At 39.1% G+C, this 22,990-nt stretch overlaps 1 protein-coding gene across 7 annotated transcripts in view; it reads left to right on the top strand.

Annotated features, from left to right (window-relative positions):
* The window catches only part of AFF3 (AF4/FMR2 family member 3), a 571,747-nt gene that overhangs the window by 500,306 nt on the left and 48,451 nt on the right, over nt 1–22,990 (top strand). For all 7 annotated transcript variants that reach the window (XM_045054068.1, XM_045054069.1, XM_045054070.1 and 4 more), the window contains one exon: nt 21,338–21,524. In XM_045054068.1, coding sequence (XP_044910003.1) covers nt 21,338–21,524 — 187 coding nt within the window. The remainder of the gene's footprint in view (nt 1–21,337; nt 21,525–22,990) is intronic.

Raw genomic sequence — 22,990 nt, forward strand, 5'->3', positions numbered from 1 at the left:
AGTTTGGCTCCTCAGAGAACACAGGTTAGCATTAGGAGCCCAAGACCTGGGTTTCAGCCTCTGTTACGTGATCTTGAGTAGGCAATTTAGCCTCTCTGTTTTCCCTTCTATAAAGTGGACATAATAATACCTGACTTTCCTATTTTATAGGCTTACTGTGAGGCTTACAGAAGGGACTTGAAAATGCTTTGAAAACTCTTAAAAATTATTTTGCTACAGCAGTACCATCAAGACAGTGAGAAAATATTTGCAATTTGCATACCTGATAAGGATATATTCTTTTATCCGGAATATATAAGGAACTATTGCAATTCAGCAATGAAATTTTTTTTTAAGGCAAAGGATTGGAGTAGACATTCTCAAAAGAAGATATGCACATGGCCAATAAGCACATGAAAAGATGGTCAATAGTATTAATCATCAGGGAGATGCAAACCAAAGCCACAACAAGCTCCCACTTTACACCTACCACTATGGCTAGAATCAAAAAGATGGATGATAAGAAGTGTTGGCAAGCAGGTGGAGAGATTGGAGTCCTCATACACTCCTGGTGGAAATGCAAAATGGTGTGATTGCTTTGGAAAACAGTCTGGCAGTCCCTCAAAAGATTAAACATAGAGTTACCATAGGACCTAGTGATCCCACTCCTAGGTATAAACTCAAGAGAAATGAAAATGTGTGTCCACACAAAACTTGCACAGGAATGTTCATAACTTTATTCATAATAATAAGTGGAAACAACCCTGTGTTCATCAACCAATGGATGGGTAAACAAAATGTGGTATATCCATACAATGGAATATTGTTCAACCACAATATTGTGCCAATACATGCTACAACATGGATGATCTGTGAAAACGTTATGCCAAACGGCAAAAGCCGGTCACCGAAGACCACACACTGGTTGCTTCCATTTATATGAAATGTCCCGAATAGGCAAATCTGTAGCAAGAGAGAGCAGATCAGTGGTTGCTGAGGGCTGGAACAAAGGGAACAATGGATGAGGGAGATGACAATTGCTGACAACTGCTAGTGGGTACAGGATTTCTTTAAAGGGGACAAAAATATAGGAAAATTAGATTGTGGTGATGGTTGCAAAACCTTGTGAATATACTAAAACACATTGAATTATACACTTTAAATGGGTTAACTGTGTGGCATATAAATTATATCTCAGGGAAGCTGGTTTTAGAGTTATTTTTCTTAAGTAATCAGGGAGCTCGGGTAAATTTTTACTGCCACATGGATTATAGAGTTCCCTTGAGGGCAGCAGTGCAGGACTGCACTGTGTAAAGGCCTCCTTGAACTGAAAATACATACAAGAAAATTTAAGAACTGCATGAGCAAGTCCAAGGGTGGCAGGATCTGTCATGTGTTATTGCTTTAAAAGACTCTGAAGTGCTTGAAGGTACCAGAGGTGCCCTTCACGGTAGAACTTCTCTCTTCCAGGACTCATATTGAAGCTTGGAATTCAGTGGGGTGCAGTAGGCCTTGCATGTCCCCACAACATGATTTCACCTCTAGAAGCAGTCCCTACACAACCTGCCCGAGGATAGGGTGAGAAAGAAGCTCAAGGGTAGCGTTAAATTATGGCAGCCAAGAATCTCTCCACATTCTGTTGTAGATCAGGTGGCTGAAAAACAGTCGCATGGGGAGGTTCCCTGCCCACATCCAGCAGCCGCAGGTCAGGGAAAAGCGACACATTGAGGAAGTCACAAGAGCTACATTTGTCTTGTGAGCAGATCACATGAGATACTGCTGAGGTCATTCATCTGGATGTCTGGCTCACTCTTAGCAGCTGGAGCACAAACACCCGCACCTGGCAGCACCCTCTGTACCCATCAGCCAGCTAGCTCAGCCTCTCAGAGGCCAGTGCCCTTCCATTCCCACCTTGTCTCCCCGTACTCCCACCCAGATGGCCTTCTTCTAATGCATGATTCAGCTCTTTCTGCCAGGGGAGTAGTTGTGTTAATGGGTCTTTCCAGCTCTCTGGCCTTTTGGTACAGGCCCTCGAGAGCCACTGCCACATTACAGCTCCCATCCCAATTGTCAAGAGAAGTATGTTGAATTCCCTGCTTTGAGGTATTCTCTGGGCCAGGAAGGGCTTTCCAACTCAGTGTCTCTAGTGGTACCACTCACCTGACTATAAAAGAAGCAAGTTTGTGTCGCCAGAAGGCAACTGCTTCCTGGCACGGTCTCTCAAACAGTGTTAACTACAGGATGGAAATGCACCTGGTCTTGCATATTGGTGCAGTACAGAGGTGGCCTGGCCAAAGCAGTGCAGGGATTTCTGAGAAGCATTCCACATGGGGACCAGACAGCATCCTCTAGAGCCCTCACCCATCAGGACTCCCAGCTTAAATGCTTGTCTGTTACACAGGCAAAATGTGCACATGTTTTTCTGCTTCCTAGTGATATTTACACAGACACACTCCACCCCCACCAAGAACACTTGCATCTGGAGAGGGACAAGAGGGTTCCACTCCATTCAAAGCCATCAGTCCAGAGAAGAAGATTTTCCAGCTGGAAAATGTTCTCTGAAGGGCCATTATTTACAAATAAATAAATAAATATTATTTTAGAAACAGACAAAAACTATCAACAAACCCAGGAATATTTAGCAACCAATGTATATGTGTACATTATTGTATTTTTTTCTTTTTTTGTGTGAAATGCTTTTTTGCTTGTTTGGGCCACATGTGGATCTTTATTCAACTGGAATTAAAACCTTGTCCCAAATACAACCCAGAGTTCCAAGCCATAGGGTTTTGTTTGTTTGTTTGTTTGTTTGTTTGTTTGTTTTTGGTCTTAGTGCATCTAGAACATTCTTCATCCATTCTAAAAAGAAAATATGATAAATCTAAAAGCAGGACCAATGTCATAACAAAAGAATTTATATTCCTTAGTAAATATTATTAGTCACATAGTAATCCTATAAACTCAAGAATCCTAAACTTAGGAATGTTTTAGTGCTATTCAGGCAGATTCTTCAAGCCAAAGCACACATCTAGGGGAAGCAGAGCATCAGACAGCTGGTTTAAGAATTAATGGCTTATTGTCATCTATAACATTTGATGTCATAAAATATGGAAATCCAGGAAATGACGCAGGCCCCATGAGGTGACATCTGTGCTCTCTGGTGTCTGAAACTGATGATCAAGCCCTATGGCCCAAAGCTTTTCAAAAAATTGGAATTTGGACATTAGTTCCTCATTCCCTTTAGGACTATGTAAATGGTCCAGTTGGCTGATCAGGAAGATCTCTGGATTCTTTGGTTTGTAACAGAAGAATTCCGTATGCTACAATAGCATCAGCAGTCAAATATGAGGTACAATTTATGTCCAAGTGTATTGGCCTCCTATATTACTGGATTTCTCTCTTGCTAAATGTGGCAAGTTCTGTTAACTTTTATCCTTCCCTAAGGCCAACAGAAGGTTTCAGAGACCTTTGGGATAGACACAGTTCTGTATAAGTCTTCTTTATGGCCATAATCCCTTCCCTATTTACCATCCCATCCTAGTTCACAGTAAATGAGCTGTGCTGCCTGCCCCTTCCTTCTCACCTTCACCAGATTGTCTTAGTTGAACCCTAAGATTCCCCACTCAGACTGAAGCCATCCTACTCAAATTATTGACATATACTAGGCTACATCTGCCATTTTTATTTTTTTGGACCCAAATGTAATGTTTATCTTTCTTAAATGTCATTTTTTATGGGAAAGCAGTCTTCTAAATAGCTATTTGATCAAAGGGGAACTTTACTATAACAATCCATTTAGAAAGTGAAGAAAATATTTAAAAAAAAAAAAAAAAAAGAAAGTGAAGAAAATAAAGGGGCACCTGGGTGGCTCAGTTGGTTGAGTGTCCAACTTTGTCTCGGTTCATGATCTCACGGTTCATGGGTTTGAGCCCTGCATTGGGCTCTGTGCTGACAGCTCAGAGCCTGGAGCCTGCTTCAGATTCTATGTCTCCCCATCTCTCTGCTCCTCCCCAGCTCGCATTATGTCTCTCTTTCTCTCATAAATAAATAAATAAATAAATAAATAAATAAATAAATAAATAAATAAATAAAACATTAAAACTTTTTCAAAAAAAAAAGTAAAGAAAATAAAAACACAATGTAATGAGAATCATCACCTGCAACCATAGATATACTCAGAGGCAGAGTGATAACCCCAAGTGCTTCCATTATTGAGAAAGAATTAAAATACCTGAAACAAGCCCTCAACTCAAGAAGTGTGTAAAAGTATTATAAAATAGACCTGAAAAATATAGAAGGAAGCAAAGCCAGAAAATACTACAATTATTATACAGATCAAGCTGTTTCTTTGAAAATAAGATAGACAAACTTTTGACAAATATAATGAAGAAAAAGGGAAGAGAAAGCAAAATTTAGGTGAAGTTCTGTATTAGACACCATGGTGTTTAAGAGAATATTCTAAAATTTTGCGAAATAAATAAACTTGAAAACACAAACTGGGGCATCTGGATGGCTCAGTCCGTTAAGTATCCAACTCTTGATTTCAGCTCAGATCGTGATCTTGTGGTTTGTGAGTTCAAGCCCCGCATCAGGCTCCAACCTGACAGCATGGGTCCTGTTTGGGATTTTCTTTCTCCCTCTCTCTCTTCCCCTCCCCTGCTTGCTCTCTCTCAAAACAAACAAACATTTTAAAAAAAAGAAAGAAAGAAAGAAAAGAAAAATTAAATAGAATTTTTTGGAAATTAACAAAAGCAACAATAGAATAAACAGAAGCAAGAACTAAATTATAAAAGATACCAAAGAATTGTCATTCTGAAAAGCTCTGTGACTAGATGCTTTAGTGCTGGCAAGTTCTAAACTTTGTAGGAACAGATAATTCTCATACTATTGAAACATTTTTAGAACACCATCCAATTTATTCTTTCAAGCTAACCTCCCCATAATGCAAAACCTGCCAAAAATTGCCCCCAAATATAAAATAGTTGAATGTAGGTATATGTCAGGTTCACCTATAAATATAGATTCTCTCAGAATTCTAAATAAAATATTAGCAAGCTAATTTTGATGATATATTAAGAGAATCATCTTTCACAATCAAATAGACATGAAAAGGCCAGCATGTGTTCTATTGGTGAAATATTGAGAAATACAGAAAGTTCAAAAAATATTTAAGCCTCAGGGCACCTGGGTGTCGCAGTCAGTTAAGCATCTGGGTCTTGATCTCAAGGTTGTGACTTCAAGCCCACAATGGGGTCCATGCTAGGCATGAAACTTATTTTTTTAAAAATTTAAACCTCATAATTCCACCATCCAAAACTATCCACAGTTAACATTTAAATATATATCCTTCCAGTGTTTTTTTCCATGTGTGTGTGTGTGTGTGTGTGTGTGTGTGTGTGTGTGTGTGTTTGTATGTGTGTGTGCATAATGTATGTAATGTATTTGTGTACGTATATGTATAATGTATGTGTGTATCTATATAATGTATTTATGATCATGCTGCTTTGTAGCATAAATAGACTGTCTCGGAAAGACTGCACACATATGCCCTCTGAGGTTAGATTAGGTCCTCATTTTATTTGCCAAAGGATATAAAAGCACAGCTGAGGCACCGGAGCCCCACAGAGCTGGAATAGGTACCTGTGCACCAGCACAGATCCCCAGGTACCCCTAGAGCTTCTAATAGGGTCCTCATACCTTGGTCCCTTTAAGCTTGAACCTCACATAACTAGTTAGTCAGGAAGATTTACACAATCTGAAAGCTGAATAATCCCATTGAAGAGCCTGTTTGTAGACATTGGGAGCATCTGATAACCTTAAGTAAAACTCAGAGTCGGCAAAACCCCACCCTCTCCCCCAGGAAAAAAAGCAGAGTCAACACTTAGGTGTTCCTGATGAGTCTCTCTGCCCTCAGATGACTAGCATACTTGGAAAGCCCATTTCCTCAAAAATACCCCTTGAGAAATTTTCATAAAGTAAGTATTCTGCTAATATATTAATGAGGACTGCATAACACTAAAAAATATTCCTTCATAAAGGTGTATCATTATTTATTTAACAATCTCCGATTGTTGGGCATTTGGGGTGTTTACAAAATCATTCCTATTGCAAATAACGTAAGAGCATATATTCTTTAGATAAGTGTTTTTAAACATCCCTGATTATTTTCATAGAACAAATTTCTAGAAACAGAATCTCAGCTCTGTCTCTTATTAGGAATCTTATTGTCCTCACCTACAAAGAGGCAGAATAGTATCTACCCTATAAGGAGGCAACAATGGTGTAGAGTAACAAAAAAAAATACTTGAGGGAAGTATTTTCCAATTGCCCTGAGTCACTGTTTTATGTTGGGACGTGGCTATTTCCCTCCACTTGGATACTGGGTAATCCACTGACTTATTTATAGAGCTTTTCTTTGATTTTCTATATTAATGAAAAATGTGCAGTTTTTGCATTGTCAAAAAGTAGTATTATAACCTACTTTACAGTTTTCATAGCTGATTTCATCTACTTTTTATGACTCTATACTGTTTCTGGTTGTTATAATTTTTCCTTGAAGAAGCCTGGAGTAGCTGACTCCTCTATTCCAGGCTCTGTGCAATATGGAATGTCTGTCAACTGCCTCCTCTTCAGACACACACACACACACACACACACACACACACACACACACACGCTATTACTCTGATGTGGAGCAAAGTAGGTTCTTTTTTTTTTTTCCTGAATCAAATATAGCATTATTTTTTTAGGTATAACTGATATACAATACCCTATTAGTTTCAGGTGTACATAATAATGCGATAGTTTTATACATTACCAAATTATGTCCATGTTAAGTCTAGTTACCATCTGTCACCACACAAAGTTACTATAGTATTATTGGCTATATTCCCTATGCTGGACATTACATCCCTGTGATCTATTTATTTTATAACTGGAAGTTTGTACCTCCTAATCCTCTTCATCTATTTTGCCCACCAATGACTGCCCCCCTCTGCTGTTAATCAACAGTTTGTTTTCTGTGTCTGAGTCTGTTTCTGTTTTCTTTTGTTTGTTCATTTGTTTTGTTTTGTTAGATTCCATATGTAAGTGAAATCATAGGAGATCTTTCTCTGTCTGACTTGTTTCACTTAGCATTATACCCTCTGGATCTGTCCATGTTGTCAAAATGGCAAGATTTCATTCTTTTTTATGGCTGAGTAATATTCCAGTGTGTGTGTGTGTGTGTGTGTGTGTGTGTGTGTGTGTGTGTCACATCTTTTTTATACATTCATCTGTTGATAGACACAGGTTGCTTCCATATCTTGGCTATTGTAAATAATGCTGCAATGAACATAGAGGTGCATATAAATCTTCAAATTTGTGTCTTGGTTTTCTTCACATAACACCTAGAAGTGGTATTCCTGGATCATATGATAGTTCTTTTTTTTAGGAACCTCCATACTGTTTTCCGTAGCAGCTTCATCAGTTTACATTCCCACCAACAGTGTATGAGAGTTCTCTTTTCTCTACATCCTTAAGAACACTTATTTCTTGTCCTTTTGATACTGGCCATTGTGACAGGTGCAAGGTGATCTCTCATTGTGGTTTTGATTTGCATTTCCCTGATGAGGAGTGATGTTGAGCATCTTTTCATACACCTATTGCCATCCAGATATCTTCCTTGGAAAAGTGTTTATTCAAATTCTCTGTGCATTTTTTATCAGCTACTTTGTTTTTTATATTCAGTTGTGTACATTCTTTATATATTTTGGAAACTAACCCCTTATCGAATGCATGATTTGCAAATATCTCCTCCTATTCAGTGGGTTGCCTTTTAATTTTGTTGATGGTTTCCTTCACTATGCAAAAGCTTTTTAGTTTGATGTAATCTCATTTGTTTATTTTAGCTTTTGTTGCTCTTGCCTGAAGATATTGGTCTTAAAAAAAAAAAAAAACCAAACAAACAAAATAAATACTGCAAAGACCAACGTCAAAGAGTTTACTGTCTGCATTTTCTTCTAGGAGTTTTATGGTTTCAGGTGTTATATTCAAGTCTTTAATCCATTTTAAGTTTATTTTTTATATATGGAGTGAGAAAGTAGTCCAGTTTCATTCTTTTCCATGTAGCTGTCCAATTCCCCCAACACTATTGAAGAAACTGCCTTTTCCCCATTGTATATTCTTGCCTCCTTTGTTATAGATTAATTGACCATACATGTGCAGGTTTATTTCTGGACGCTCTATTCCAGTCCATTAATCTATGAGTCTGTTTTCATGCCATTACCATACTGTTTTGGTTACTATAGCTTTGTAGTATAATTTGAAATCAGAGAGCATGATACTTCCAGCTTTGTTCTTCTTTCTCAAGATTGCTTTGGCAGGGCACCTGGGTGGCTTAGTTGGTTAAGCATCTGACTTTGGCTGAGGTCATGATCTCACAGTCCATGAGTTTGAGCCCCATGTCAGGCTCTGTGCTGACAGCTCAGAGCCTGGAGCCTGCTTTGGAGTCTGTGTCTCCCTCTCTGCCTGCCCCATCCACACTCATACTCTGTCGCTCACTCTCAAAAATAAATAAACATTTAAAAATTTTAAAAAAAGATTGCTTTGGCTATTTAGGGTCTTTTGTGGTTCCATACAAATTTTCAAATTCTTTGTTCTAGTTCTGTAAAAATTGCTATTGGTATTTTGGTGGGGATTGCACTGAGTCTGTAGATTGCTTGGGGTAGTATAACCATTTTAACAATAGTAATTCTTCCATCTGTGAGCACAGTCTATCTTTCCGTCTATTTGTCTCATCTTCAGTTTCTTTCATCAGTGTCTTATACAGAGTACCTGTCTTCCACCTGCTTAGTTAAATTTATTCCTAGATATTTTATTGTTTTTGATGCCATTATAAATTGGATTATTTCCTTAATTTTTCTCTCTGGCGCCTTGTTATTAACATACAAAAACACAACCAAGTTCAGTATGTTCGTTTTGTATTCTGCAACTTCACTGAATTCATTTCTTAGTTCTAATCATTTTTTGGTGGAATCTTTAGGGTTTTCTATAAATATCTGCACATAGTGACAGTTTTATTTCTTCCTTTCTGATTTGGGAGCCTTTTATTTCTTTCTTGCATAATTATTGTGGCTAGGATTTCCAGTACTAAGTTGAATAAAGGTAGCGAGAGTGGGCATCCCTGTTTTCTTCCTGATCATAGAGGAAAAGCTTTCAGCTTTTGACCATTGAGTGTGATATTAGCTATGGGTCTGCCATATATGGTCTTTATTGTGTTGAGGTATGTTCCATGCACACTTTGTTGAGAATTTTTATCATAAGTGGATGTTGAATTTTGTCAAATGCTTTATCTGTACTACTGAAGTGATCATAGGATTTTTATCCTTCATTTTGTTAATGTAGTGTACTGTATTGATTAATTTACAGGTGCTAAACCACCTTTGCATCCCTAAACTTGACTATGGTGTGATTCTCTTAATGTATTGTTGAATTCTGTTTGCTAATATTTTGTTGAAGGTTTTTGCATCTGTCTTCATTATGGGTATTGGCTGTAATTTTCTTTTTGTGGTGTCTTTGGTTTTGGTATCAGGGTAATGCTGGCCTCATAAAATGAGTTTGGAAGCATTCCTTCTGCTTTTTTGAGTAATTTGAGGAGCAGTACTAACTCTTCTTTAAGTCATTGGTAGAATTCTCCTGTGAAGGCATCAGGTCCTTGACTTTTGGTTTTTGGGAATTTTTAAATTACTAATTCAGTTTTGCTACTTGTAATTGGTCTATTCAGATTTTCAATTCTTCATGATTCAATCTTAGAAGGTTGTATATTTCCAGTTGTCTATCTCCCTCTTGTAGGTTTTTCAATTTGTTGGCTTACACTTGTTCGTAGCACCCTCATGATCTTTTGTATTTCTGTAGTGTCAGCTGCAACTTCCCCTCTTTAATCTCTGGTTTTATTTATTTGGGCCAACTCTCTTTTTTTTCTTGATGAGTCTGGCTAGAGGTTTATTGATTTTCTTTATCTTTTCAAAGAACCAGCTTTTAGTTTCATTGATCTTTCAATTTTTTTAAGTCTCAATTTTATTTACTTCCACTCTGATCTTTATTATTTCTTTCCTTCTACTAACTTTAGGCTTTATTTGTTTTTCTTTTTCTACTTCCTTTAAGTATAGGTTGGATTGTTTACTTGAGATTTTTCTTGTTTCTTGAGGTTGGCCTGTGTTGTCCTTAGGACTGCTTTTGCTTCATCCCATAGATTTGGAGAATTTGTGATTCCATTTCATTTATCTCAAGGTGTTTTTTTAATTTCCTCTTTGATTTGTTCATTGATCCATTGGTTGTTTAGTAGCATATTGTTTAGTCTCCAAATGTTTGTGTTTTTTCATTTTCTTCTTGTAACTGATTTCTAATTCATACAGTTCTGCTCACAAAAGATGCTTGATATGATTTCAGTCTTCTAGAATTTATTGAGGTTTATTCTGTGACTTAGCATGTGATCTATCCTGGATAATATTCCATATGCACTGGAGATGAACGTTTGCAGATAAAATATTCTGTATGTGAGTTCATCTGGCCTAATGTGTTAAGGCCAATGTTTCCTCATTAATTTTCTGCTGTATGATCTATGCATTCATATAACTGGGGTTTTAAAGTCCCCTAATATTATTGTATTACTGTGAATTTGTTCTTTATTTCCGTTAATATTTTCTTTATATATTTAGATGCTCCTATGTTGGATGCACCCAAATAAATATATATTTATGAATGTTATATCCTCTTCTTGGATTGCCATCTTTATCATTATGTAATGCCCTTCTTTGTCTTTTGTTACAGTCTTTGTTTTGAAGTCTATTTAGTCTGATATGAGTATTGCTACTTCAGCTTTCTTTTTATTTTTATTTGCATGGAATATCTTTCTCCATTCCTTCATTTTCTGTCTGTGTGTGTTTTTAGATATGAAGTGAGTTGCTTGTAGACAGCATATAAATGGGTCTTGGTTTTTTTACCCTTTGAGCCACTCTGTGTATTTTGATTGGAGCATCTAGTCCATTTACATTTAAAGTAATTAATGATAGGTATGTATTTTTTTTTCATTTTTTCATGGATTTTTTTGTAGTTCTCATTCTGTGTTTTTGCTTTCTTCCTCTGTGATTTGATAACTTTCTTTAGCTTTATGTTTGTGTTCCTTAATCTTTATTTTTTTGTGTATCTATTGTAGGATTTTGGTTTGTGGTTTCCATGAAGTTCATATATCTTAACCCATATTGTCCTATATATATAGCAGTGTATTTTATTTTTTTTTTTAATGTTTGTTTATTCTTGAGAGAGAGATAGAGTGCGAGTGGGGAGGAACAGAGTGAGAAGGAGACACAGGATCAGAAGCAGGCTCCAGGCTCTGAGCTGTCAGCACAGAGCCCAATGTGGAGCTCGAACTCACAAACTGTGAGATCATGACCTGAGCCACAGTCAGATGCTCAACCGACTGAGCCACCCAGGCACCTCTGTAGCAATGTATTTTAAACTGATAATTACTTAAATTTGAATGCATTCTAAAATCCCTACACTACATTTTATGTTTTTGACATCATATTTTACATCTTTTTATTTTTTGTATCCCTTAACTGTTTATTGTAGTTATAGTTGATTTACTATTTTTGTCTTTCAATCTTCATACTAGCTTTCTAAGTGGCTGATCCACTGCCTTTACTATATATTTGTCTTTACCAGTGAGGGTTTTTTTTTTTAACCAGTGAGTTTTTTTCTTTCATATATTTTCTTTTTTCTACTTGCAGCCTTTTCTTGTCTACTTAAAGAAGACCCTTTAACATTTCTTGTGAGGCGAGTTTAGTGGTGATGAACTCCTTTAGTTTTTGCTTATCTGGGAAACTCTATCCTCAATTCTGAGTGATAATCTTGACAGGTAGTGTTTTTGTTTTTTTCCCCTTTTCAGAACTTTAAATATATCCTGCCATTCCCTTCTGAACAGCAAAGTTTCTGCTGAAAATCAGAGTTCTGATGGGGTGATTTCCACTATTCAGTCTTCCAGGTCACTAATTCATTTTTCTGTGTCATCTAACCTGCTGTTGATTCCCTCTAGTGTATTTTTCACTTCAGTTATTGTATTCTACAACTCTTATTGGTTCTTTCTTTCTTATATTTTCTAACTCTTTGTTGAAATTCTCACTGTGTTCCTTCGTTCTTCTCCCAAGTTTGATGAGTGTTTATATGACCATTACTTTGAACTCTTTACCAGGTAAATTACTTATCTCTGTTTCACCAGGGTCTTTTTATGGTTTTATGTTGTTCTTTCCTTTGAAACATGTTTCTCTGTCTCTTTATTTTGTCTTACCTTCTGTTCGTTTCTATTAATTAGGCAGAGTAGCTACCTCTCCCAGGTATGAAGGAGTGGCCTTGTATAGGAGTATCCCCTGTGTAGACTGCATGTGTCTGGTAGCTTTGGCAGGCCACTGGAACTGGAGCAGGTGCAGGCCAGGGGTTCCCAGAGCATTCTGCATCAAAACTGTCCTGATGGGATGGCTGCAGTTGGAGTGAGCACAGGCCAAGAAGTCCCACACTGGGAGCTAATGGAGGCCAGGGCATCCTGGGGCATGCTGCACCAGAGCTTCCCTGGCAGGACAGAGCAGGCATGAGCAGTGGTGTACAAGGGTGCACCATGCCTTGGCTGCCCTTATGGGATGGCTGGAGGAGAGCAAGTGTGAACCAGGACTTCTCTGGACTTATCATGCCAAGGCTACCTTGGCAGGATAGCTCAAACTGGAGCAAGCATGGGCTGGTGGGGTCCCAGGGCATGCTGCATGGGGCCACCTAAGCACGATGGCTGGAGCTGTAACAGGCATGAACCAGGGGCTCCCAGGGCATGTCACGCTGGGGCCTTCCTGGGGGTACTGCTAAAGCTAGTATAGGCCAGGGACCTGGGACACAATGGGCAGCTCTAGCAATTTGACTAGAGTACATCCATCCTGCTCACCCACGCTATCAAGATGGAAGAGGAACATAAAATGCGGCACTTGCCATCACCCCCAACCCTGGAGAGATTTCCAGAGTTTCTACCCATTGACAGATGCTCTCCAGTTAGTAAGTGGGTTTCCTTCACTTTGGTCTAGTTGCCACTGTTAAACCACTATTGTTTTGCTGCCCCAGGTGGGTGAATCTGCCCTGTGGGCCCCTTAGGGATAACCCTCCCTACTGTAGGTCACCGTGCTAGGAATTGCATTCCATCATTACTGTGTTTCTGTCTCACCTACTCTTCTCTGTGTGGTCCTTCTACTGTTTCCTGTGAGGATTTCACTAGGCCCTCAGTTCTTCTTCAGGAAGAATTGCTCTATCTGTAGGTATAGAATGAGCAAGTCCATGGGAGGAGGTGAGTTCAGAGTCTTCCTACACTGCCATCTTGGTCCACTCTCTTCACAAAGTGGATTCTTAACATGTCACACGAATATCATGCCTTACTCTCATACCATTTACTCTGAACATAACTTTTAAGTACTCACCTTTTCAACCTTAACATTTTTACAACCGTTTGAGTCATTTTTCTCACAACGGTATATGCATTCTTTGTGATGGACCTTTCTAGCTTTGGTACATAAACTATTAAAATCTGAGCTCAATTTCCATTATAAATCGTTGTTAAATAGTGAACAGGGACTGCAGCAGACACCCGCGTGTTTGTTTCATTCATCAGCTTTTGATACAATTAACCAGAAAGAGGTTGGAAGTATTGAGAGAGAGTTCCTTTCCACGTGGTAAATATCATACAGGCCATTCCCATTCTGGAACAAAATACTGACGTACTTTCCCCAATTCCTTCTGCTAAATACAGCTAAGATCTTTAGATGTTATAAAACAAACATAAGTCTGTAAGAAAGAGAGAAAGCAGATCAGCTAGGGACTTACGGCCCAAGAAAGGCATGGTGGTTAGTTCACTAGGTCTTCATTTTTCCTCATATAGCCCAGAGCGGATACTGGAAAGGCCAGCAACCTAGAAATGCCAACAGGCACAAATTTAAAAAAATAAAAATAAAATCCCCAAGAAAGCCAGCTCTCTCTAGTAAGAGAACCAGGAAGCAGGTGTCCTAGCAAGAAGAAAACTTTTAGACAATAGCTGCTGTGTTCCAGTCAAACACCATAGGGGAAAGAAGTGACCACGTTTCCACCCTCATCAGGAAAAGGCAAAGTTAGGAGCCTCGAATTCCTTCCTCCCACCCTGCCCAACTGTAAAGAGATACCTCTCTGCCCCCTTGCTGGTATTGTGTTAGTGGATGCCTGCTAAACCAAGCGCTTTTACTGAAATGCTAAGTCTTATAATACCAAAAATGTTCAGCATACAATAGAACATCACTCATCATATCAAGAAACTGGAAGATCTCAACTTGAATGAGAAAAGACAATCAACAGATGCCAATAGTGGATGATCTAAATATTACAACTGTCTGACAAGGATTTTAAAGGAACCATTATAAAATGCTTCAACAAGCAATTAGGAACACACTTGAAACAAATGAAAACATAGAGTCTCAGCAAAGAAATAAAAGATATAAACAGATATCAAATGGCAATTGTAAAACTGAAAAATTCAGTAACTGAAATTTTAAAATTCAGTGAGTGAGCCCCAAAAGAGAATGAAGATAACAGAGAAAAGAAACTGTGGTCCTGAAGATAGAATGATAGACATTGCCAGTATGAACAACAGAGAAACTAGACTAAAGAAAAAGGGCAGAGGGGCGCCTGGGTGGCGCAGTCGGTTAAGCGTCCGACTTCAGCCAGGTCACGATCTCGCGGTCCGTGAGTTCAAGCCCCGCGTCGGGCTCTGGGCTGATGGCTCGGAGCCTGGAGCCTGTTTCCGATTCTGTGTCTCCCTCTCTCTCTGCCCCTCCCCCGTTCATGCTCTGTCTCTCTCTGTCCCAAAAATAAATAAACGTTGAAAAAAAAAAAAAGTTAAAAAAAAAAAAAAAGAAAAAGAAAAAGGGCAGAGCCTCAAGAACCGGAAGAACTATAACAAAAGATTTAGCATTTGCATCATTAGAGGCCCAGAAGGAGAGAAAGAGTGTGGAGCTGAAAATTTTTTCAAATAATGGCTGATATTTTTTCAAGTTTTGCAAACAGATTCCTGAAGCTAAGCAAACCCCAAACAGAATAAACCCAAATAAATGAATGCCAAGACACAACATAGTCAAGCTTCTGAAACCAAGTCAAACAAAAAAAAAATTCTTGAAAGCAGTGAGAAATAAAAACCTTACCTATTGGGGTGAAGTGATAAAAAAAATTTGAATGACCCTAGAGTCAGAAACCATGGAGGCCAAAAGGAATTAGCACATCATTTTCTTAAGGGTCGAAAGAAAAAAAAAAAAAAAAAACCTGTCAACCTAAAATCCTATATTCACTGAAAATTTCCTTCAGAAATGAAGGACAAGTGAAGACATTTTGAGATGAAAGAAACTGACAAGCATTTGTAGCCAGCAGACCTACCCAAAAAGAATGGCTGAAGGAAGTTCTTGAAAATGAAAGGAAATAGAAGGAGCCTCAATACAATAAATGGTATCAAGAAGGAAAGAAGAACAATGGAAACAGTAAAAATAGGGTCAATACTATAATTTTTTTCTCTTCTTGGGGTTTCTAAATTATAGTTGACAACTGAAGCAAAATTTGAAACATTGTCTGGTGTGGTTCTCCAATGTATATAGAAGAAATATTTAAAACAACAAAGAAGTTAAGGTTTCTACACTTCACTCAAACTGGTCAAATGACAATACCAGTAGATTGTGATAGGTTATGTATAATGTAGCACCTAGAAAAACTAAAATTTAAAATCTGTACAAAGAAATGAATTCAAAAACACTGTAAGTAAATCAAAATATAATTCTATTTTTTATTTATTATAATTCTGTTCTACTCCAGTGGTTGCCAGAGGTAGGGGAAGGGAGGGTGGGAGAAATGGGTGAACTATTATTTTTTAGTTTAAAAAAATTTAAATATATATAAATATGTGAATTTATATATATTTATATAGATACACATACACACATATATTTAGTTACATAATTATAGATATATGTAATTCTAAAACACTTAGAGATGGTCAAAATTATGAGAAATTTATTATGGCTGAGGTTTATGGATAGACCCATTGAGGTGAAGCAGAAGATCTGATTGAGGCCAGACTGTGAAGAGCTTCAAAAAGCCATGTTTACCAGAAGACTTGTTGCTGGTGGTATAGCAGAGCAAACAAAAACATTTTATACAGAACCAGCGGTCCTATCAGTTTTGTATTTTGGAAGATAATTTCAGCAATGGTGAACCTCCTGTGCCGTCTTTTACCATTTTCACTTCTCATAATGTAGTTATAGTTTTAGACTAATTAATATGAATAAAGATGCTATCAGAAAAGGAATATTGTTGCCAGGGCACTGATCACACTTTGGAAATCAAGCATTTGGGAATCAGTACAGAGTGTTGAGTGGGAAAGGGCTGTCTCCTCTTCTAAAATACCATCGTCTGGCCAGTACAAGTGGAGTGGTCACAGGAAGTGAGGCACCCTGCTAGGCATCACGGCTGTCCACACGGTGCCAACCAGGCAGAGAGCCTTTCACATGTGAGTTGAAAGCTTGTGACAACTTTGGGTATGTATCCAGGCCCCACAATACACTTGGCAGGCATGAGCACCCTTCACTGTGAGATCCGGGATTTGTCATTTAAGTTGCAGATCTTTTCTTTTACTGTCCTTCAGACTTCACCCAGGCCAGATTTGGAAAGGAATGTGTCACTGCAGGGAAAGGAGGGAACACAGCAACAGATCATTTAGAATCAAGCTGAGACTCTCTCAAAGGTGTCTTTGGTCTTGACTGTTCACAAACCAGCAAAACATTGCATAAAATCAAAATATAAAAAGGAAATAAACCATCCAAGAGAGAACTGTGCTTAAATTATAGCAGAAAAAATTTAGAGCACATTTAAAGCAATATTCTCTGAAAGGAAAAAGTGTTAAAATCAGAAGATCAAACAAATATCCATTGATAGATGAATGGATCAGGAATATATATATCTCAGGAAGATATGTATATACACACACACAGATATATATATATATATATATATATATATATATATACCCACATACATACATATATATACATATACATACAATGGAATATTACTCAGCCATCAAAAAGAATGAAATCAGGGCGCCTGGGTGGCTCAGTCGATTGAGCGTCCGACTTCAGCTCAGGTCATGATCTTGCGGTCTGTGAGTTCGAGCCCCACGTCGTGCTCTGTGCTGACGGCTCATAGCCTGGAGTCTGTTTCAGATTCTGTGTCTCCCTCTCTCTCTGACCCTCCCCCGTTCATTCTCTGTCTCTCTCTGTCTCAAAAATAAATAAACGTTAAAAAATAAAAAAAAAAAAAAAAAAGAATGAAATCTTGCCATTTGCAATGATGTGGTCAGAGCTAGAGTGTATTGTGCTAAGTGAAATAAATCAGTCAGAGAAAGACAAATACCACATGATTTCACTCATATGTGAAATTTAAGAAACAGATGAACATAGGGGAACAGAAAAAGAGAGGGGGGGAAGCAAATCATAAGAGACTCATAACTATAGAAAACAAACTGAGGATTGCTGGAGGGGAAGTGGGCAGGGGACAGGCTAAATGGGTGATGGGTATTAAGGAAGCCACTTGTTGTGATGAGCACTGGGTGTTATATTTAAGTGATGAATCACTAAATTCTACACCTGAAACCAATTTTGCCATATATGTTAACTAACTAGAATTTAAATACAAACTTGAAATTAAAAAAAAATCCTATGGTAAAAAAAAAAAAAAAGTTGGAGGATCACAAGAGGTGCTAAAATCCCTTTAAATATTTTCTTTTGGGGCGCCTTGGTGCCTTAGTTGGTTAAGCTTCTGATTTTGGCTCAGGTCATGATCTTACGGTTCGGGAGTTTGAGCACCACATCAGGCTCTGTGCTGACAGCTCAGAGCCTGGAGCCTGCCTCAGACTCTGTGTCTCCCTCTCTTTCTGCCCCTACCCTGTTCACACTCTGTCTCTCTCTCAAGCATTAAACATTAAAAAAAAAAAAAAAAAAAAAAACTTTTTTTTTTAATTTTCTTTATTGGAAAAGAGAGATTATAACCCTTTTGAAAGGTTAAATCCCTTTTTTAAACTCATTAACCCAATGATAGATTTTCTCTATTGATTTTTTCATTCAGTAATCACATGTAAATGCCCCATTATGTCCCAGGCACTGTGCTAAGTTTAATGATGCAAAGACTTTTATTCCATTATCTCAGTAATGTTGTCACATCTGCAGACTCAATGGCACTGTCTTCCTGAAATGACATAGAGGTCAAAAGCTCTCCTAAATATCGTCCAGGGCTGTGTCATCATGTCAACCGATCTGTGTTATCATTTTAGGAAAAAGTTAATTTTTAGTTAAGTTCATATTTTTTTAATATCTTTGGTATGGAAACATGACAACTAGTTGGCACACTAACATGCTCAGTTTGCAACTTCAAATATGTTAAGCCTGAAGTCTTCTTTCCAGAAGGTCTTTCTGGTACGTCTTTTTCCATCTTCTCGATTCCATGACTCCCAAGAGCCCTCCTAGTTTAACTGCTCTCAGCCTTCTATATTAATATTAGTCTGCAGTGAAGACGGTCCCCAGCTTCCTCCTCTGTTGTGCCCCCTCCCCTCCCTGCTGCAGCAGCCCACAGAAACAAAGCAGCTTCCTGCATTCATGGCTATAACATTCGTTATGCCAGGGCCAGATCGACTAACTGTCCCTCAAGGACCTGCACTAAGACTAGTTACTGGAACAGCCTTCATGGAGGTTAGAATAGTTATCTTGATCCCTCAGCTGGAGCCATGACAGTCTTTCCAGGCTCCCATCCTTGACATGGATTGTTTCTGGTGACATATTCTCTACCCAGACCATTGAAACATGAATATATTTGATTCTGACCCCAGAAGCATGGTAAGCCTCACAGCCTCACAACCAAAGCACGAAGGAAAACCTAAAAGTCCTGGCTGTCTCAACTGTTTTCAAAACAAATAATAGTTATGCCAGTAAAACTGTCATTTTAAGTGAATTTCCTAATTTAAGGAAGGAAAACATAAAAGCATAAGGCTTTTCTGCCCGTCTTCTTCAGATCAGAGATTCTCTCTCCTTGGGCTAGTATGTCTCATTACTCCAGGACAGCAGTCATAAAAGGAAGGCAGCATGGTAACTGTTTAATGGACATTTTCTCAGAAATTAAAGTGCCGCTTTTCAAAAGACAGTCAATCACTTTGTGGTGCAGGCCCCAGGGAACTGCACACACATTGCTGCTTCTGCCGCACACACAACGCCCAGGTACACACAGCACCAGCATCACATGTTTTTGTTGTTTGAATTAAAGCAAGTAGAATGTACTGCTCAGTGATCAAAGCCTTTGACCATCATATAAAATCAATCAAAATGCTCTTTATTCATCATAATTTCCCCATCTTCAGCAAATGCCATTCCAAAGTATGGCAGGGAGACCTATCTCTTTCTTCCAATATGTGTTGCTTTGGGGGTTTGGTTTTTGTTTTTGTTTTTGTTTTGAGTTTTAAGGTTGGGGGTTGTATTTTGGGGAAGTGGTATTGTTTAGTTGTTTGGAGTTTTTCCCCCAGTGTTTTGGGGGCCTACTGACAAACTATTATGGATCTCAGATGTTCATGTTTGGTCAGGATCTATAGCCTTTTTTGTTTGTTTGTTTTATGACCCCACTGATAGTAGCCATCTGTACAGGAAAAATGGATTTTGGTTCATAAAGAAAGGAAGAAATATTACAGCCCTTTGATCGTTAACTTTCCCTTCCCCACCTTTTTTCTAAAGATCCAGGATTCGTCCCTCAGCACCAGACACGAACGATAGTCTGGTAAAGAAACCACTACAGCTCAGGCAAGGCATAAATGTGCCTATGTTGTCTGATGTTGAAGAATTTTGTCAGACAGTAGGTACAGACCATGACATTGGTGAAAGAAATAAAAACCACTAGGGAAGGTTATGTTCCAGCTCCATTTTCCTCGAACCCTGCAGTTCAAACCGATGCCTCTATTTTCCGCTGTATCCTACAAGATAGTTGCTTGTCATTCTTCTAAAGAAGCAAGGCTCCAGCGAATATTAACCCCCCTTCCTGCCCCCATGCTGAGGATTTATGAGAATCTGTCCTTGGGCAAAACACTAGTCCAGGATTTAAGGGGTGGGTGAAAGGGTCCTTCACCTTGTCCAGGCTGCTTTGCACTTAAGGCCATAAACGCTGACAAGTTCCCCCACCCCTGGCCTTCACTAATATCCAGTCCTGATGAAGCAGTATAGTCACAGTTGGAAGTGGCCAGCAGATATTTGCTGACTCAACATTCAAAAGTGATCACTGCATTTCCTGGGTTCAGAATTTGACCTCAAAAGAATAGATTCAGGCATGTTGCAATACAGTTAATAAAGGACTTTGAAGATGTTGAATATGATGTGAGTACTGAAACTTTCTTTTTGGCTCGAGCACTCCTTGGGTGCATATGTGCTCTTTGAATTTTTGTGGTTAATTACCATTAGAAAGTGTCAATTTTTCCTGTTGTCTTTGAGTATATAATGACTTCTGGCAAATTTCAGAATGGATATGAATATTGAGCATAAATTTGAAATGCTATTGCTATAAGCCACTGCACTGGGGTTACATTTTAAAATCTGGAATATATAAAAATGTGTAAGGGATGGATCTTTAGTTCTTTAACAAAGAGTTCAAAGGAAAGTTACTGTTTATAAAGTAAGCCAGCTCCTACAAAGACTCCAGCAGTCAACTCCATGGGCAGGAAGAGGTAGGAAACAGGACTATAACTTTGATGATCCCACAGTCTCCAGAACCTTCCAGCAGGCCATGAAAGCACAGAGAAGAATGCTATGCCCTTCCTCATAGCCCACTTCCTAAAATAAAGCAAACAGACATTCTCAATCTTCACAAAATATTTCAAGCATTTTGGATTTCCTTGCGTTTTTGTAGACAATTGGATTCTAGAGGGTGCATTTGCAAAGCCATTCCCAGAAACAGTCATTCTGAAATGACAGCACCCTCCTTTCTAAAATGGCCACCAAATAACTAATGCCAGGCTATCACGGGGCACCAGCTTTCATTCCCAATTATATTTTTATGTACATAATTTTTTTTTTTTAACCATTAGGAGGCCATTGACCTGATGATGGCCCTTCATGTTCCAGGTGATGGTTGACAGACGTGCAGCCTGTGTGCTTCTTCTCTCCTTTGGTCGAATGACAGCTTGCTCGGTGGTGTTTCGTGTTTGCTCACTTGGTTTTCCTTCCCTCTCCTTCCCGGGGGCCTCGTGGGCTGGCAGCGCCGTGGTCCAGCAGGCCAACTGCAGAGCCTCTGTGCCTTCCAGCAAGGGCAGCAGCAGCGGCAGCAGCAGCGGCAGCAGCAGCTCCTCCAGTGACTCAGAGAGCAGCTCGGGATCTGACTCGGAGACGGAGAGCAGTTCCAGCGAGAGTGAGGGCAGCAAGCCTCCCCACTACTCCAGCCCCGAGGTAAGAGCCTGAGCCCCTCCCGCCCTCCGCGTCTCTCTCAGTGAGCACAATAAATCCCCTGGAGTCTGGTTCTCACACCTCCCGCCCTCCCCCACCCCACCCCTCTTCCTCAGAAAGCGGGACTGGCCTGGAGGCTACCACCGCTTGGCAGCCTGTCAGGGTTTGTTTGGGTTCATCATCTTACCCACTCTGTCCCCTCCTTACAGTTCTCCTAATTACAGAGCTCCCTTTGAAGTACAGACACTTCGTCTTCCATTGTCCAAAAATCTCTATCTCAACTTTCGGTATGCTGTACACATCACCGCCTGGAAATAACCTCTAGATCAGGTCTCCCTAATAACTAGGAGGCAATAACTAGGCAGGGCAGTTCACCACCTGGGAAGAGTGACCACCCATAAATCAGGGGCAAAGGAGTGTTATGGATTAGACATGCTTAGAATCCTACCTTTTTGCAGTTTGTCACGGATTAGAGGAACAAGGACTATAAATATTAATAAAACCTTCTTAACTGCATTTTCTTTGTGAAAATATAAAAAGAAAAATTAGCATCAACCTACAAATAATAACGAAACCTTTTATAGCTATGATGAGTATCTATGTGGAAAATTTAGGTGCCTCATATAAAAGCATTATAAGGTACCAATAAAAACCACTGCTATTCCTACTTTAAAGGGGAAAGGGGGAAATTAAAGAGTAATTCAGTGCATGGAGATTCTCGAGAGAGGGTTGAAAGCAAACTTCTCAAGTCCCTGGAACTGTAAGGGTAGACTTTGATTGCTAAAGAAAGAATAAAATACAGTTTCTCCTTGGGTGTATAAACATTTGGCATTACCATGGATCATAGGATTTAAGTTTTTTTGCCTACAGCCCTCTGTACCACTTTGGGGCCCAAATTTCTAAATAGGCTCTGAAATAAAACCGAAGTCACTTTTGCAAACCCTGGCAGTGAAAGGGGAGCACCGCTAAGGGCCTGCACGATCTACGTTGCCAGCTTTGTACCTGTGACTCACGACATCATCACACCCAAAAGCAACTGTGTTTTTATCTGGAGTTCATAGACTGGCTTCTAAATTCCCTCAGGTTTTTCCCCTTCCAGTCTCCTCCTCTCAGGAGGCTAAGGCTTTTTGCAGAAGCATTGAGAATTTCCCCTAAGTGCTCATTTCCTATAGTACCTTTCTGCCCTTCACTGAGATCTCTCCATTCGTCCCAAAATAAACCATCTCTCCATCTCTCCTGCCTTTTTCTCTCCTTTTCATGATGCTTACCTCCTCCCCCATCTCTCTCTATTTCTGTCTCTGTCTCCCAATATAACAGGAAGGCCCTTAGCAACATCAACCTATAAACGCCACAGGTTGATATAACCCTGACTTTCCCAGAATCTAAATTGGTATTCCTTCTTCATAATTTCATTCATTCACTCACTCATTTTGTTCATTCCACAAATATTTACTGAGCATCTGCCAAGG

This window comes from Felis catus, chromosome A3 (assembly GCF_018350175.1).
Source record: "Felis catus isolate Fca126 chromosome A3, F.catus_Fca126_mat1.0, whole genome shotgun sequence".
In the NCBI taxonomy this organism is placed as follows: Eukaryota; Metazoa; Chordata; class Mammalia; order Carnivora; family Felidae; genus Felis; species Felis catus.